This window comes from Entelurus aequoreus, linkage group LG19 (assembly GCF_033978785.1).
Source record: "Entelurus aequoreus isolate RoL-2023_Sb linkage group LG19, RoL_Eaeq_v1.1, whole genome shotgun sequence".
NCBI classification, from domain to species: domain Eukaryota; kingdom Metazoa; phylum Chordata; class Actinopteri; order Syngnathiformes; family Syngnathidae; genus Entelurus; species Entelurus aequoreus.
Window position 1 is genome coordinate 23,830,436 of NC_084749.1, and position 18,232 is coordinate 23,848,667.

The following is an 18,232-nucleotide window of genomic DNA, read 5'->3' on the forward strand; positions in this document are numbered from 1 at the left end:
CGTGACATGGCCCAAAAATATCGACGTTAAACGCTGGTTCAGTGTGGCTGAAACGGGGCTTAGCCTAAACAATTATTCGTTTAAGGCAGGGGTGTCCAAACTTTTTCCACTGAGGGCCGCACACGGAAAAATTAAAGCATGCGGGGGTCATTTTGGTATTTTTCATTTTCAAACCATAACAAAATATATGGATTTTTTTTTTTTACCTTTAGGGCTCCCGGGGAACATAAAGGGATGGTCATTAAAGCATTAAAGTCATTAAAATGTAAAAAAAAACAAGTCAAATTATTATATATATATACATATATTTTTAACGCTTACAGTAAATCTCTACAGTATATCCACTTCAGGTTGAAATAAAGTTAAAAAAAACAAAAAGGTTTTATGCCTTTTCTGTCAAAGACAACTTTGTTTTTTATAATAAAACTGAAATATGCAGTATTTCCCCCACTGCCCAAAACATTCAAAAAGCAATGTTTGATGTGAAGTAATTAGTGCCTTAAAAAGATCAATAATGCAGGACACCATTCATTATTATTTTTGAGTAATCACAGTGAAAAGACAAATAAAATCCCATTAAATATATTTGGGACCCAAAAGGTTTGTATCATAAAGTGATACATTTTTATTAGTTTTTTTTTTTACTTTCAACACTTAAGTTACGAGATCAACTTCAGATATATCTGTCGATTTGACGTTTGAACTATTATTTTGTTTGTTTTATGCTCTTTTGTCAGAGAAAACATTGATGTTTTTGTATGGCAACCACACCATATTTTCCACATAAAACATTTTAAAGTTAAATATTTGAAATAATTTGAGCATTGAATAGGTCAATAATTCATTATAACATTGAGTTCTTTTTTTCTTTTTTTTTAAGAAATGGCAAAAAAAAAGAAAAAAAACAGCCTGCATGGCAGCTTTGTGTCAACATTGCAACTTTTTCTGGTCAGATTTCACCTCTTTCCACTTTTTTAAATGTTTTTTTTAAAATTTTTGCAATAGCATTTCCAGAACGTTTGGCGGGCCGGTAAACTATTAGCTGCGGGCCGCAATTGGCCCCCAGGCTGCACTTTGGACACCCCTGGTTTAAGGGGTTGATCGACTTAGTGTAGACGTGGCTTAACTCAGATACTGCGATTTGAGGCACACATCAAATTTTGCATACTGGTTAGACCTTGTGGCATATACATGAATGACACGTTAGTAAAGCCTTTTTGTCTTGGATTAGGGGTGGAGGTCTCGGCCTGGTCCTGGCAAGTGCCGGCTTTGGCATGCTCACTGCGCCCATCATGGAGCTCCACAACCAGAAGGGCTACTTCCTGCATCATGTGATCTTTGCTTGCTGCACGCTACTATGTATCATCTGCCTACTGTTGCTCCCCGAGCCTCGCGGTCAACCTTTGCCCGAAACCTTGGCCGACGGAGAGACGTTTACTCGTCGAACGTTGCTCCACCCCGGCGAGCAGCACCTTCTCCTCGCCAAGAGTGACAGGGACTACTCCCGCGTCCACGACACACCACTTCACCTGTCCGCCACCGGGAGTGCTACTGTTGCAGCAGCGACCGCTCTGGCAGCGGTACCTGCCTCGTACTCCTTGGCCACTGGCGGGGAGGTAATTGGCAACCACGCAATAGCCAATGGGGTATGAACCTAACCACGATTTGTTGGGCAACCACTAAGAAGACTGGAGCCCTAAAAAAATGTGTGACTTGCGGCTGTGTCCTAACTCGCACACTTCCATACTTGGGTCTTTTGAGTGCAGAAAGTAGTGCACAGTCAGTACCAGATGTCGCACTTAAAATACCATCTTGGCTAAGTAGCGAAGAGGAAAAAAGTCGTACCAATAAAAGATTTCTTGTATCCTTATTTTAACTGTACGGCATATTTTGCAACTGCCGGGTGTCTAATGACGATAAATGATAAATGCACAATTTGGGGCAACACTACTTTGTCAAAATTGGAACCCTCAATATCTACAATATTGACGGAAGTATTTGATTTGAGACACGGCCTGTATTTTCATTTGGAAAAACGTTCTGCTAAAGGCCTGATAATCAGTTGGAATAGTAAGGCTGAAATGGAGATGGAAATATTTTTTGATGATTTGTGGTAAAAAATGACAGATGAAGAGTTGCCAAAGTTCCAGTGCAGAAGTCAAGCTGATTTGAGTTTATCTGAAGTCTCCTGCGGCCAACTTTTTTAAAGAGTCTTTCAGGTCAAAGCAGTCAATGAAGGCAAATAGAACAGTTATCAGTAGATTTTGTTTCATGTACAGTACAGTACAAGTTTGGACACGCCTTCTCATTCAATGTGTTTTCTTTATTTTCATGACTATTTACATTGTAGATTGTCACTGAAGGCATCAAAACTATGAATGAACACATGTGGAGTAATGAACTTAACAAAAAAAGGTGAAATAACTGAAAACATGTTTTATATTCTACTTCCTTCAAAATAGCCACCCTTTGCTCTGATTGCCGCTTTGCACACTCTTGGCATTCTCTCGATGAGCTTCAAGAGGTAGTCACCTGAAATGGTTTTCACTTCACAGGTGTCAGGGTTGATTAGTGGTATTTCTTGCTTTATCAATGGAGTTGGGATCATCAGTTGTGTTGTGATTGAGAAGGTGTGTCCAAACTTTTGGCCTGTACTGTATATTCTAATTATGAATGCTGAAGAGCGTCCCAAAAATGTCTACTTTTCCCATAATAACACAGTTGCGTAGGTAACACAAATTCCCTTTGATTTGGAGAATTCAAAGTATTCTACTTCCACTTAACTGAACTGATTCAAACCGTTTCAACGTCAAAACCGTTGAAATGGGGACATTTATTTTCCACACTTCAATAATTCTCAGTTTTGTCAGGATTCCATATTAATCAGGCAAAAATATCGCCATTGGAATGAGTGGGTATTTCCCCAAATTCCGTTGCCCTCCTGTCAAACCCAACAATTTTTCACCAGTCCAAACTTCCGAATTTTCCCGTAATTCCAGATTTTCTATGCAGCATGTCAGTTCAGCCTCAGCTCTTCAGCAGTCATACCCGATTCTTTCGTTTGCACTAAATGTCAGGGGACACAATTAAGTGTATGTGTTTTTCAACCAATGCGGCGATGCAGGGATTGGCCTAAAACCACTACCACTGTTTTTGCATGAATGGGCACAAAGTTTAACATGTTTTTTTCTTGTTATTTGTGGTCCACAGTGGCACTTTATCCTCTGACAGGTCACGGGGAGGTCAGTGAAGACATTTTCTTTTTTTTAAAGTAAGCATTACAGCTGTTTGTGAGGGTGTATGATGGTTGTGTGCCGTGGGCGAACAACCGGAGACCTTAATGCACACAATAAGTGTCGCTTGCTGGGAATGCTAACAGACCTGAGAGTTGATTGGACATTGAAAGTATATTTTCGATGTCTTATGAAGCATCTCAACATTTTTGAATTTCGTTATTAGTCATTTTGGAAAACCAGTATTTTTTCCTTCACACTAGCGAGGACAATTTTGTCATCTGAATTGCATCCTTTTCTTGCAAATATCCCACTCCAAATCTCACTGTGTTCTTTGTACTGTGGTAATGATGTAATCCAGCTCCTTTGCTAAACCTAGACAGGAAGCACAATCTTTGTGATTAGACTAGACCAGTATGCCTAGGTTTGGGCTCACTGTTAAGTGTTTATTTATACAAAATATCCCTTTGGACTGCATACAGGTGTGTCAATGTACCTTTTAATGATAATGTGTGAAACATCCACCTTATAGTTAGATATAGTATATAAGCACATTACATAGTAACAGAAAACATTTTGTCTTAGGGTCCACCATCTTTCTTCAGCATTTACTCACATTTTAACCAACCTGTACAATTTGCTAGTTTGTAAAAAAAATACTCAGCCACTAATACTGTTTTGTAAGTGTTATTTTTTTTAATGATACATTTGTACAAAAGCCATAGGCCTACATGTTTTGATAATAAAAAAAATCACCTAATTTATTATGTCAATAAAAAAAAAATCACTGAATGAGACTGTGTGGAAGATCTTACTTATGGATCAAAATTTATCCGGATGAAGATCAAGCTCCTTTTTTATTCTGTTTTCAACAAGCAGAGAGAGGCTGGAGTCTGTCGCTGCAAGACTGTAACTCACGAACACTTGCTTTTTGGTCTTCTTTGCTGCAAAATATGGCAGAAACAGAGAGCAAGTTTTACATTTTAGTCAAGTTTGGTTCTCAAAACCTACATTTCTATTTAAGTTTGTATTTATATGTTTTCTCCAGGTTGTTTAAGACATTTGAAGTTGTTTTATTTCAACACTACTGAATGTGGACTAGGGATGGGCAATATGGCTTAAAATCTAAATTCCAAGTTTAATTCCTTGTGTGTTTAACATACTTGGCCAATAATTCTGATTCTAAGTCTGATATTGCTACCTCCTGCAATAACGATATATATCACAAAATATTAGTTGGTATGTAAATTATAATAGAATCACTTTACTATGGGTTACAAAGGCTCATAATTTTGCTCCTGACGTATGCAGTAATAGATTTGTAATAATAATTTCCAGTTGTATTGTTTTCTCAAAAATATTATTAATCTACATGTTAATTTACTGTTAAAAGCTGGTTACTTTCTGCTGTTCAAATGTAGTAAGTAGGTATTCTTCTGTTGTTCTATACTTTACATTAGTTTTGAGCGGTACTACAAATGTGACTATCGATCCAGTAGTTACAGGGTCAGATTTTCAAGATCATTATATGATTCCTTTTTTGATCACAAAAAAATTTCTAAATATAACTTTATCAATTAAATATTTCAATTATTTCCTATTGCTGGCTCTGATTTATGCTTTTTGAAATTATTTGTTTTTTCCCCCTTAAAGCCCTCCTTTTCCAGTGTAAACAGTAACAAAAAACAACAAAATATTTTCTGATAAACATAGAATATCGATCGAGCCACTGCAATATCGACCATATATTGAATTTATACTTGGTATTGTTACTGTCGATATTTGTACCGCTCGCCCAAATTTGTTAACATTCAAAAGCTTTAGCTTGAGGTTAGCTCATACTTGCCAACCCTCCCGATTTTCCTGGGAGACTCCCGAATTTCAGTGCCCCTCCCGAAAATCTTCCGGGGCAACCATTCTCCCGAATTTCTCCCGATTTCCAATCGGAAAACAATATTGGGGGCGTGCCTTAAAGGCACTGCCTTTAGCGTCCTCTCTCACCTGAAAAGGAGACTATTATATATGTGTCCGTTATCCATAGGTTTATCTATAACCCATAAAGTAGGCAGACACGGAGCTATTTCTCAGAGTGTGTTTATTCCAGCCAGCACGTTAATACACTGACACACAACATCCGGATTCCCATCATGCATTGCTTCAAAACTACGGCAAGTACTAAAGCAGAAGAACGAAGAAGAGACATGGCGACGACGAGTAAGAAGAAGTACGCTTGCAAGTTCCAAAATGATTGGAAAAAATAATTTCAGTTCATCCAGGACAGCTCGAAGGGAAGGGGTATGCTGCCTGCACATTTTGTAGATCAGACTTTTATGTGTGTATATGTGTAAATAAATGAACACTGAAATTCAAGTATTTATTTTATTTATATATGTATATATATAATAAAATAAATATATATATATATAGCTAGAATTCACTGAAAGTCAAGTATTTATTTTTTATATACTGTGTATATATATATATATATATATATATATATATATATATATATATATATATATATATATATATATATATATATACATATACATATATATATATATATATATACATATACATATATATATATATATATATATATATATATATATATATATATATATATATATATATATATATATATATATATATATATATATATACCGTATTTTTCGGAGTATAAGTCGCTCCGGAGTATAAGTCGCACCGGCCGAAAATGCATAATAAAGAAGGAAAAAAACATTTATAAGTCGCACTGGAGTATAAGTCGCATTTTTTGCGGAAATTTATTTGATAAAACCCATCCATCCATCCATCCATCTTCTTCCGCTTATCCGAGGACGGGTCGCGGGGGCAGCAGCTTAAGCAGGGAAGCCCAGACTTCCCTCTCCCCAGCCACTTCGTCCAGCTCCTCCCGGGGGATCCCGAGGCGTTCCCAGGCCAGCCGGGAGACATAGTCTTCCCAACGTGTCCTGGGTCTTCCTCGTGGCCTCCTACCGGTCGGACGTGCCCTAAACACCTCCCTAGGGAGGCGTTCGGGTGGCATCCTGACCAGATGCCCGAACCACCTCATCTGGCTCCTCTCGATGTGGAGGAGCAGCGGCTTTACTTTGAGCTCCCCCCGGATGGCAGAGCTTCTCACCCTATCTCTAAGGGAGAGCCCCGCCACCCGGCGGAGGAAACTCATTTCGGCCGCTTGTACCCGTGATCTTGTCCTTTCGGTCATAACCCAAAGCTCATGACCATAGGTGAGGATGGGAACGTACATCGACCGGTAAATTGAGAGCTTTGCCTTCCGGCTCAGCTCCTTCTTCACCACAACGGATCGATACAGCGTCCGCATTACTGAAGACGCCGCACCGATCCGCCTGTCGATCTCACGATCCACTCTTCCCTCACTCGTGAACAAGACTCTGAGGTACTTGAACTCAGGGTCTCCTCCGCAACCCGGAGATGGCACTCCACCCTTTTCCGGGCGAGAACCATGGATTCGGACTTGGAGGTGCTGATTCTCATCCCAGTCGCTTCACACTCACTAATTTTAAAGACTTGGTCTTCACTTGTTTAAATAAATTCATTAATTTTTTTACTTTGCTTCTTATAACTTTCAGAAAGACAATTTTAGAGAAAAAATACAACCTTAAAAATTATTTTAGGATTTTTAAACACATATACCTATGCAATGCCAGGCTTCCTACTAACTGACAAAGAAACAGATAACAGATTTGGTGTCCAGTTCAAAGTGTGACATGATTTATTTAAAAATTTGAGAGTTGACTTTTGTATTTTACATGAGTTATTATTTGTACAAACATGGTGCAAAGTAATTCATGATTTGTTAAAAAATGTTAGTGGCTAGCTAGTTAAAATGGGATATTGTGATTTCACAAGACTGTCTTAGAAGTGATCATCATCATTTGAAAATGTTCAATTTGAAAAATGTGCACTTAGAGAAAATATAAAAATAAAGTATTGCATATTGATATTTATCTGTTTCTATATATATGTATTGTGAGAAATCATTAAGATGATCAGTGTTTCCACAAAGATAAATATCATTAATTATTAATAATAACATAGAGTTAAAGGTAAATTGAGCAAATTGGCTATTTCTGGCAATTTATGTAAGTGTTTATCAAACTGGTAGCCCTTCGCATTAATCAGTACCCAAGAAGTAGCTCTTGGTTTCAAAAAGGTTGGTGACCCCTGCTAAACGTTCACCAAACAATCTGTCACTCCTAATCGCTAAATCCTCACTCCTGAGTATAAGTCGCACCCCCGGCCAAACTATGAAATAAACTGTGACTTATAGTCCAAAAAATACGGTATATAATATATATATATATATACTGTATATATATATACACTACCGTTCAAAAGTTTGGGGTCACCCAAATAATTTTGTGGAATAGCCTTCATTTCTAAGAACAAGAATAGACTGTCGAGTTTCAGATGAGCCAATGAGCAAACACATTGTACCATTAGAACACTGGAGTGATAGTTGCTGGAAATGGGCCTCTATACACCTATGTAGATATTGCACCAAAAACCAGACATTTGCAGCTAGAATAGTCATTTACCACATTAGCAATGTATAGAGTGTATTTCTTTAAAGTTAAGACTAGTTTAAAGTTATCTTCATTGAAAAGTACAGCGCTTTTCCTTCAAAAATAAGGACATTTCAATGTGACCCCAAACTTTTGAACGGTAGTATATATATATATATATATATATATATATATATATAGGAAATACTTGAATTTCAGTGAATTCTAGCTATACTAGCCTACTCAGTGGCCTAGTGGTTAGAGTGTCCGCCCTGAGATCGGTAGGTTGTGAGTTCAAACCCCGGCCGAGTCATACCAAAGACTATAAAAATGGGACCCATTACCTCCCTGCTTGGCACTCAGCATCAAGGGTTGGAATTGGGGGTTAAATCACCAAAAATGATTCCCGGGCGCGGCACCGCTGCTGCCCACTGCTCCCCTCACCTCCCAGAGGGTGAACAAGGGGATGGGTCAAATGCAGAGGACAAATTTCACCACACCTAGTGTGTGTGACAATCATTGGTACTTTAACTTTAACTTTAACTTTAACTTTATACATATACTCCTACTCCCCCCCCCCAATCTCCCGAATTCGGAGGTCTCAAGGTTGGCAAGTATGGGTTTAGTGTAGCATGTTTAGCTATTCCTTGGCCCTCAGGGATGACATTGTAAGAAACGTAGTTTACAGTGCATCCGGAAAGTATTCACATCGCTTCACTTTTCCCATGTTTTGTTATGCTACAGCCTTATTCCAAAATGGAATAAATACATTTTTGTCCTGGTAATTCTACAGACAATACCCCATATGACAATGAGGTTTTTTTTAAAAATTTGATTTAAACTAAAAAAAAAATCCCATGCACATAAGTATCCACAGAATTTGCTCAATACTTTGTTGATGCACCTTTGGTAGCGATTACAACCGCAAGTCTTTTTGAATACGATGCCACAAGCTTGGCACACCTATCTTTGGGCAGTTTCGCCCATTCCTCTTTGCAGCACCTCACAAGCCCCATCAGGTTGAAAGAGAAGTGTTTGTGATCATCCAAGATGTCTCTGTACATTGCTGCATTCATCTTTGCCTCTAGCATGACGAGTCTCCCAGTTCCTGCCGCTGAAAAAACATCCCCACACCATGATGCTGCCACCACCATGCTTCACTGTAGGGATGGTATTGGCCTGGTGATGAGTGGTGCTTAATCTGTGTCTCATCAGACCAGAGAACTTTGTTTCTCATGGTCTGAGAGTCTTTCAGGTGCATTTTGGCAAACGTTTTACTAAGAAATGGCTTCCGTATGGCCACAATACCATACAGGCTTGTATGGTGGATTGCTGCAGAGATGGTTGTCCTTCCACAAGGTTCTCATCTCTCCACAGAAGAATGCTGTAGCTCTGACAGAGTGACCATCGAGTTCTTGGTCACCTCCCTGACTAAACCAAATGCAGCAATGTACAGCGATATCTGGGATGAAAACCAATGCTTCCCATCCAACCTGATGGAGCTTGAGAGGTGCAGCAAATAATATATTTGCAAAAATAAATACAAAAATTGCATTGTCATAATGTGGTATTGTGTGTAGTATTTTGAGGACACAATGGATGTACTCCATTTTGGAATACAACTGTAACACAACAAAAAAAGAAAAAGTGAAGCTATGTGAATACTTTCCAGATGCACTGTATTTTCCACCTTTAAGGCGATGATTGCTGACTTTATAAGTGGCTTTGAACACAGGAGGGACATTAGCTGCGCCTCTCAGCAAGGATGCTACAGTGCGTTAAGGACACATTCGTCTTGATTGTCGCTGTTGAGGGACACAGCTAGAATGTGTCATCATCAACTAGATTATCACGATATAACGATAGCATTAAAAGCTGTATGGTCGGCCAAATTTATATAATTTATATTGTCTATATCGCGTGAACCTAGGATAGAAATCAACATGTGGAAACGTGGGGCCTGTTCACATGTTCCAGTTTTGCACAATTTACTGTTTCTTAATTACAAAAGCACTGTTTTCAAAAGTTGCATATGATAAACACTCATTTAGTGAAACAAAAATAAATTTAAAACTGCATTAATATACATAAATTAAGGATGCATCAAGAAACGATTTTTAATCGAATCGTGAGGTGCCTAAAGATTCCCATCTCTCGTTTTTAAGTCAGGATCAGAACAGTAAAGTCGTGGTTAGGCCTTTCGTTATTGAAAATTATCAATCTATATAACTTAATCTGTAAAGCGCTTTTAATACATACAAAATGAAACACAAAGTGCTTTACATTAAAAGCATTTTAAAAAAACGTACCTCCTAGGGTTCCACCCTCATTATATAAATACAACCCCAGTCTCAAACACCCCCAGAATAATAAAAGGAACAGGAATATTAATCAAACACCAAGTTAAAATAGTAGGTCTTGAGGTTATTTCAAAAAAATTTAACATTCTCTGCAACCCTGAAGTCCTCCGGCAGGTGGCTTCACTTGCGTACCATATTTTCCGGCCCATAGGGCGCACCGGATTATAAGGCGCATTAAAAGAGTCATATTATTATGAATTTTTTTCTGAATTTAAAACACTTCCTTGTGGTCTAACATGCAATGGTGGTTTTTTGGTCAAAATGTTGCATGGATTATGTTTTACAGATCATCTTAAAGCCGCTTAGCGCTTTCATGGCGAGTTTACTGAAAGATATAGGTAAGAACTTTACACTACTTTATATTAGAAATGGCAACAGCAGAGGATGAACGTCCCATAACAAGAAGATAGAGAAAAGGAAGAAGCTTATCGACTACGGTGTCGGTACGGACTACAAAGGCGGACGTGCGCAATTTTTCAGGATTTATGCAGATCTCAAATACAAATCAGCAGGTACCAGAAAGTAAGAAAAGTCTCTTTTGCAAAATATTGCGAAACAAAACGCCAGATAATATGTCTTACCTCATATACACACCATATTAATACTCGTGTGTTTAATACGCCGACAATCCATCAAGCGGTGCAGCTTCATAGCTTACCAAAGTCGTACTAAAACACTTTCATAGATTTTTGAGTGCCGTGTGTAATGTTCTATATTTTCGATGGAACATATAAAATGTTGGTGTTGTTTACTTGAGTCATATTGCCATCATATTGCAGTCTACACATATCTCTTATGTTTGACTGCCATCTACTGGTCACACTTATCATTACACCGTGTGCCTAATAAAATGGCTTCGAAATCGGCACGCAAAACCAAAATTATTCCGTACATTAGGCGCACCGTGTTATAAGGCGCACTATCGAGTTTTGAGAGGAAACAAATTATTTTAAGTGCGCCTTAAAAAATACGGTAATACTTAAGGGCGCCCTATAATGCAAAACCAGCTTTTCTTACCTATTGGTACCTGCTTTTGTCTATTTGGAGTTTGCATAAGTCCCACAACTTTAAATTGAAACGTGGAGGCATTGCGGAGGTTTTTAAAAAACAGTGTTGTCTTCCTTTCATACTTGAACTTGGAATTTGCCCCATTAGAGAAGTTTTCCCTATTGGTGACATCAGCAAATTACCCATATATGGTAAAGCTTTACCCAAAAAGCATTGCGCGTGTCCACCATTGTAATAATAAGCTCCTTCTTTTTCGCTATCTTCTTGTTGTGAAGCAGACTGGCTCATAAAATGCACACGCATCCTCTGATGTCGCCATTTCTAATACAAAGTAGAGTATTGTTCGAAACTAATCTATAAAGAGACTACCTATGGAAGCGCTAAAAACTACAAAAATGATGGTGGGAGAAGAAGACGTCAATTTAGAGCCATGTAAATAAGACAGCCCACAAAACCACGCATCCTGAAGAGACAGTAGTCAGAAAGAAGCTTGAAAATGGTCTGTAAAACATAATCTATGCAAATTGTTGACAAAAAAACACCATTACATGTTATGTAGACCTTAAGGAGGTGTTTTAAATGTAGAAAAAAAATGGTAAGGTGACCCCTTTAAATGACGCTTCCCCATCCGTGGGTGTGAGCCGTGGGTGTGAGTTCGGACTTTTGGAGTTATTAGGAGGCCTGTGCCTCATTCAGACTTTACTTAAATCAATAATGGAGCAGCATCTCCTCATCCGTGGCTCACTAGTGCAATAATAACGCCGGAAATGTGTCCCGTGTAAAACTGTCCAACCGGAACTCTCTAATAACAAAAGTTCCTTGGGTGCATAATGTAAACTCACTACACCGGTATGTTTTAACGCTTTCATGGCGAGTTTACTGACAGATATAAGTTAGAACTTTACACTACTTTATATTAAAATTGGCAACAGCGGAGGTTGAATGTCCCATAACAAGTAGAGGAAAAAGAAGAAGCTTATCGATTATGGCGGATGTGCACATTTGTTCAGGACTTATGCAGATCCCAAATACAGATCAGCAGGTACCAGAAGGTAAGAAAAGTACCTTTTGCATAACATTGCGAAACAAACGCCAGATAATACTGTATGTCTTACCTTATACACACACACACCCTAATAATACTCGTATGTTGAAGCACGGTACAATCCATCAAGAGGTGCGGCTTCATAGCTTACCAAAGTCGTACTAAAACATTTTGATGGATTTTTTAGTGTGTAATGTTCTATTTTCAACGGAACATATAAAAGGATGGTGTTGTTTACTTGAGTCATATTGGAGTCTACACCTATCTCTTGTGTGTGACTGCCATCATATTGCAGTTTACACATATCTCTTATGTTTGACTGCCATCTACTTGTCACACTTATCATTACACCATGTACCAAATAAAATAGTTTTGAGTTCGGTAAGCAAAACCAGAATTATTCCGTACATCAGGCGCAGCGGGTTATCCGGTGTAGAAAAGAACGCTACTTACATGTCTCGTTCTAACACCAAGTCAGGCTGCATGAATTAGTTGTAACATCTACTGGTATTAATTATAAACAGCTGTAAAACTCTTGACGGTTAGTACTGTTTCAAATAAAAATGATCAAAAACATTGCTGGTATAGGTAACGTTTGGTGAAGTGACAGTTTAACACTGGAACAGTTTTATTTTATTTATTTTTTTACAATTGATCCCCATAGAAAATAAATAAGCTTTAAACTACATTGGTAAACAAGAAGTTTACCTGTGTTATGGAACAGATAAAGGTCAACTTTGGACATTCTACTGTGTAGTTAAAAAAAACAATAAAGCACCCAGCAATACCTAATCTCTGTGCCAAAGAATTTGGAGCAGTGTTGGAAGGGTCCCCCATCACTAATGTCGATAATGGCATGGAGTCCTGTAGAAAAGACAGACACGTTTAAGTAGGACTCAATCAAGCTTGATATCATTGTTGTGCATTTCATTTTTGATACCGATAGTAGTAGACAGTTATAATGTTCAACACTTTTAGAGACGATGCCTCTTCTGTGGACAGATTTTTGTAATTTGCCCATACAATAATAAACAGGTTAAGTTACATTGTATTAGCTCATATACTTTACGCGTATCACTTAAATGCGTGCAATGCAAATGTATAATCTGTATCATTGTAATTTACAATTCACTTTATCTTTTAATAGCTGGATATAATACATCTGAATATATAATCCAAAAAATAGAATCAGTTTTAGGGCAGGATGTATTTTATTTAGCCCATAAAATCCCAGACTCTTTTGATGTGTGTTGTACCACGGATCAAATTGAACACATTAAACACATTTGGGTTTATTCTTAAACACTTAAAATTTGTCGAAAATGTATTTATTTTAAAATGAATAATAATAATAATAATAATAATGACTCTGTAACTAAGTAACACATTTAATGAGTGGCATATTACAAGTTTCCATTTAACGTATTATGTAAATAGATTTATAATAATTAAAGAGATACATTGAGAACAATTTGAATGTGATTAGTAACACTAAGAGTGGATCTTGAGATCGAATAGGCGGATCGGTGCGGCGTCTTCAGTAATGCGGACGCTGTATCGATCCGTTGTGGTGAAGAAGGAGCTGAGCCGGAAAGTAAGGCTCTCAATTTACCGGTCAATCTACATTCCCATCCTCACCTATGGTCATGAGCTTTGGGTTATGACCGAAAGGACAAAATCACGGGTTCAAGCGGCCGAAATGAGTTTCCTCCGCCGGGTGGTGGGGCTCTCCCTTAGAGATAGGGTGAGAAGCTCTGCCATCCGGGAGGAGCTCAAAGTAAAGCCGCTGCTCCTCCACATCGAGAGGAGCTAGATGTGGTCGTTCTGGCATCTGGTCAGGATGCCACCCGAACGCCTCCCTAGGGAGGTGTTTAGGGCACGTCCGACCGGTGGGAGGCCACGGGGAAAACCCAGGACACGTTGGGAAGACTATGTCTCCCGGCTGCCCTGAGAACGCCTTGGGATCCCCCGGGAGGAGCTGGACGAAGTGGCTGGGGAGAGGGAAGTCTGGGCTTCCCTGCTTAGGCTGCTGCCTCCGCGACCCGACCTCGGATAAGCAGAAGAAAATGGATGGGTGGATGGATAGTGCTGCCTGTGTATTTTAGAGTCCATTTTAAAATGATCTTACTCGTTTTTAAATCCTTACGTGGTCCTGCCCCACCTTACCTCTCTGAGCTGCTCCACCTCTATGCCCCCACCCGGTCCCTCAGGTCAGCTGATCAGCTGATCCTGGAGGTACCCAAATCAAAGCGCAAGCTCAGAGGGGACAGGGCCTTCTCTGTTGCGGGTCCCAAACTCTGGAACGATCTCCCTCTCCATGTTAGACAGGCCCCTTCTTTGGCTATTTTTAAGATCCTTCTTAAAACGCATTTTTATTCACTGGCTTTTAACCCAGCATGAGACTTTAAACTGTTTATTAAATTTTTTAACTGTTTTTAACTTTTTAACTGCTTTTTATCAAACAAATTGTTCTTAGGGTAATTTGTATTTGCTTTATCAATGTGTATTTTACTTCTGTTTTAGATGTTCTCTCCGAAGCAGAACCTCTGTAACAGCTTCTTCCCCCAGGCCGTAAGACTCTTGAACGCATCATAATTATCCCCTCAACTCCCCCCAAAATGGATTAACTCGCTGGAATAAAAAAGACAATACAACATACATACATAAACGTGGATGCATGTGAAAAAGTGCAATATATTTATCTGTACAATAACCTATTTATTTATTTATATATCAATCAATCAATCAATGTTTATTTATATAGCCCTAAATCACAAGTGTCTCAAAGGGCTGCACAAGCCACAACGACATCCTCGGTACAGAGCCCACATACGGGCAAGGAAAAACTCACCCCAGTGGGACGTCAATGTGAATGACTATGAGAAACCTTGGAGAGGACCGCATATGCACCTTATTGCTTTTTTATCCTGCACTACCATGAGCTTATGTAACGAAATTTCGTTCTTATCTGTACTGTAAAGTTCAAATTTGAATGACAATAAAAAGGAATTCTAAGTCTAAGTCTTAAGTTAATTTTTAGTCTGTACTTTGCCTCTATTTCTTTGTGGTGTACAGCCCTTTGTTCTTCAACTGTGGTTGTTTTTAAAGGGCTTTATAAATAAAGTTGGTATGGTACGGTATGGTATAGTAACACTATTAAAGCATTACAATTTATTAATTGGCTTAAAATTATATTTAATGGCAAAATTAAGTGGCAATTCGCTAGCATGCTTCCCTTTATCCTCAATTTGTAGTGAAAACGATGTCCTTTTATCATCAATTTGTAGTGAAAATGATGTTTTGCAATGGAATTTGAAATACATTTGAAAATGAATATCGAACAATTTGTCCCTTGAGGAGTTTAAAATTGTGTACATTTATAAAAAAACGCATATAGCATAATACAAATGCGAATACAACTTTGCATGGATGCACTGTCATTCTATACTTCGTAATATAATGTAGTGTGGCGTTAAAGGAGAACATACAATAGTTATCATCAAACTGCCATTTAGTATTTCCTTAATAGCAAATCAAAGGCAACACATGCATAGCTTGTATGACGACCTCTTGGAACGTAGTCGTGAAATCAAAAACAAAAACGTCAAAAACAACCAACGTGTTTCCTCACGTATTTGCTGCTCATTGAAACCGCCAAGTTGGACAAAAGTGGGCTCGAACCAATCCACAGGAAAAAGCCGCCGCTGAGCTTCATGATGTGAAAGTGGACCGTCTGCTCCAGGATCCTCTCAGAAAAATTGTGAACTGAAATGGGATTCAAAATCTCACCGTTGTGTACTTCATTCATTTTCCTCGAATGTTTATTTACGTAGGCAGAGACGACAAATTACAGAAACAGCTTCCGGGTTGGGAACAGAAAAGCAGGTCAAAGCCATCGATGCATCCGGTGCTTGGGAGAATCTCATCTATGAGGTGAATTCCCGCCCCCTACTGGTCTTTGTACTGCATTGCACTTATTCATACTGTACACGACGTTTCGGGCTTTAACTTGAAAACGGCTGTGGAAATATTGGCGTGACGTATGTTTAGATATGCTCCTTTACAACGAAGCCAAACACACACGATTTCTGGGGAGTCCGGCTGGCAGCCATGCTTAATTTTCCCAACAGTGCCTCCGTTTGGCCACAGGTTGTATTACATACAACAACACTCGTTAATCCAAGTCAATGTACACTATGTTGCCAAAATTATTTGGCCACCCATCCAAATGATCAGAATCAGGTGTCCTAATCACTTGGCCCGGCCACAGGTGTATAAAATCAAGCACTTAGGCATGGAGACTGTTTCTACAAACATTTGTGAAAGAATGGGCCGCTCTCAGGAGCTCAGGGATTTTGAGCGTGGAACTGTCATAGGATGCCACCTGTACAACAAATCCATTCGTGAAATTTCCTCGCTCCTAAATATTCCAAAGTCAACTGTCGGCTTTATTATAAGAAAATGGAAGAGTTTGGGAACAACAGCAACTCAGCCACGTAAACTGACAGAGAGGGGTCAGCAAAGGAATTATGGTGTGGTTTTTGATTTATTGAAACTTTTATTAGTAGATTGCACAGTACAGTACATATTCTGTACAATTGACCACTAAATGGTAACACCCGAATACGTTTTTCAACCTGTTTAAGTCGGGGTCCACGTAAATCAATTCATGGTACAAATATATACTATCATCATAATACAGGCACCCCACAAGTTAATCATCAGAGTATATACATTTAATTATTTACATTATTTACAATCCGGGGGGTGGGATGAGGAGGGTTTGGTTGATATCAGCACTTCAGTCATCAACAATTGCATCATCAGAGAAATGGACATTGAAACAGTGTAGGTCTGACTTGGTAGGATATGTACAGCGAGCAGAGAACATAGTGAGTTCAGATAGCATAAGAACAAGTATATACATTAGAAATACATTTGATTATTTACATTTGGTTATTTACAATCCGGGGAGGTGGGATGTGATGGGGGGAGGGTGTTAGTCAAGGGTTGAAGTTGCCTGGAGGTGTTGTTTTAGTGCGGTTTTGAAGGAGAGTAGAGACGCCCTTTCTTTTACACCTGTTGGGAGTGCATTCCATATTGATGTGGCATAGAAAGAGAATGAGTTAAGACCTTTGTTAGATCTGAATCTGGCTTTAACGTGGTTAGTGGAGCTCCCTCTGGTGTTGTGGTTATGGCGGTCATTTACGTTAAGGAAGTAGTTTGACATGTACTTCGGTATCAGGGAGGTGTAGTGGATTTTATAGACTAAGCTCAGTGCAAGATGTTTGCTCTGTCCTCCACCCTGAGCCAGCCCACTTCGGAGAAGTGGGTAGGAGTGAGGTGTGATCTGGGGTGGAGGTCTAGAAGTAATCTGACTAGCTTGTTCTGGGATGTTTGGAGTCTAGATTTGAGGGTTTTGGAGGTGCTAGGGTATCCGTAATCGAAAAAGGGTTGAATGAGAGTTCCCGCTAGAATCTTCATGGTGCTTTTGTTGACCAGAGAGGAGATTCTATAGAGAAATCTCGTACGTTGGTTGACCTTTTTGATTACCTTGGTTGCCATTTTATCACAGGAAAGATTAGCCTCTAGAATGGAACCTAGGTAGGTGACCTCATCTTTCCTGGTGATAACAATGTCACCCACTTTTACATGAAGTCATTGACTTTCTTAAGGTTGATGTGGCACCCAAATTGGATGGATTCCGTTTTACCCAAGTGTATGGATAGCTTGTTGTCAGCGAGCCAGGTGCAAATTCTACAGAGTTCAGCACTGAGGATTTTCTCCACCTGTGACTTGTCCTTGCCGGATACCAGCAGGGCCGAGTCATCCGCAAACAGGAACAATTCACAGTCGCATGCTGATGACATGTCGTTTATGTATATTAGGAACAGTAAAGGCCCTAATATACTGCCTTAGGGGACTCCACAGCTTACTGAGGGGGGGGGGGGGACACGGTGCCGTTCACCTAGCTACCACCTGCTCCCTCCCCTCCAAGTAAGATTGCATCCAGCTCGATGAGGTTTGTACTGCATTGCA

The 18,232-nt window shown here is 39.1% G+C and overlaps 3 protein-coding genes across 5 annotated transcripts in view; 2 read left to right on the forward strand and 1 right to left on the reverse strand.

The window, feature by feature from the left end:
* LOC133635218 (solute carrier family 22 member 23) overlaps positions 1–4,018 on the forward strand; it is a 60,067-nt gene extending 56,049 nt beyond the window's left edge. For both annotated transcript variants that reach the window (XM_062028141.1, XM_062028142.1), the window contains one exon: positions 1,232–4,018. In XM_062028141.1, the coding sequence (XP_061884125.1) occupies positions 1,232–1,652 (421 nt within the window). In that variant the 3' untranslated portion in view covers positions 1,653–4,018. The remainder of the gene's footprint in view (positions 1–1,231) is intronic.
* psmg4 (proteasome (prosome, macropain) assembly chaperone 4) lies at positions 3,688–16,301 on the reverse strand. The gene is made up of 3 exons (XM_062028143.1): positions 15,825–16,301; positions 12,982–13,057; positions 3,688–4,177 (listed from the first exon to the last, which is right to left on the reverse strand). The coding sequence occupies exons 1-3, from the start codon at positions 15,999–16,001 to the stop codon at positions 4,056–4,058; spliced, it is 375 nt and encodes a 124-aa protein (XP_061884127.1). The 5' UTR covers positions 16,002–16,301; the 3' UTR covers positions 3,688–4,055.
* LOC133635217 (serine/threonine-protein kinase MAK-like) overlaps positions 15,852–18,232 on the forward strand; it is a 55,172-nt gene continuing 52,791 nt past the window's right edge. For both annotated transcript variants that reach the window (XM_062028138.1, XM_062028140.1), the window contains exon 1: positions 15,852–16,126. The gene's annotated coding sequence lies outside the window, so the exon portion shown is untranslated. The remainder of the gene's footprint in view (positions 16,127–18,232) is intronic.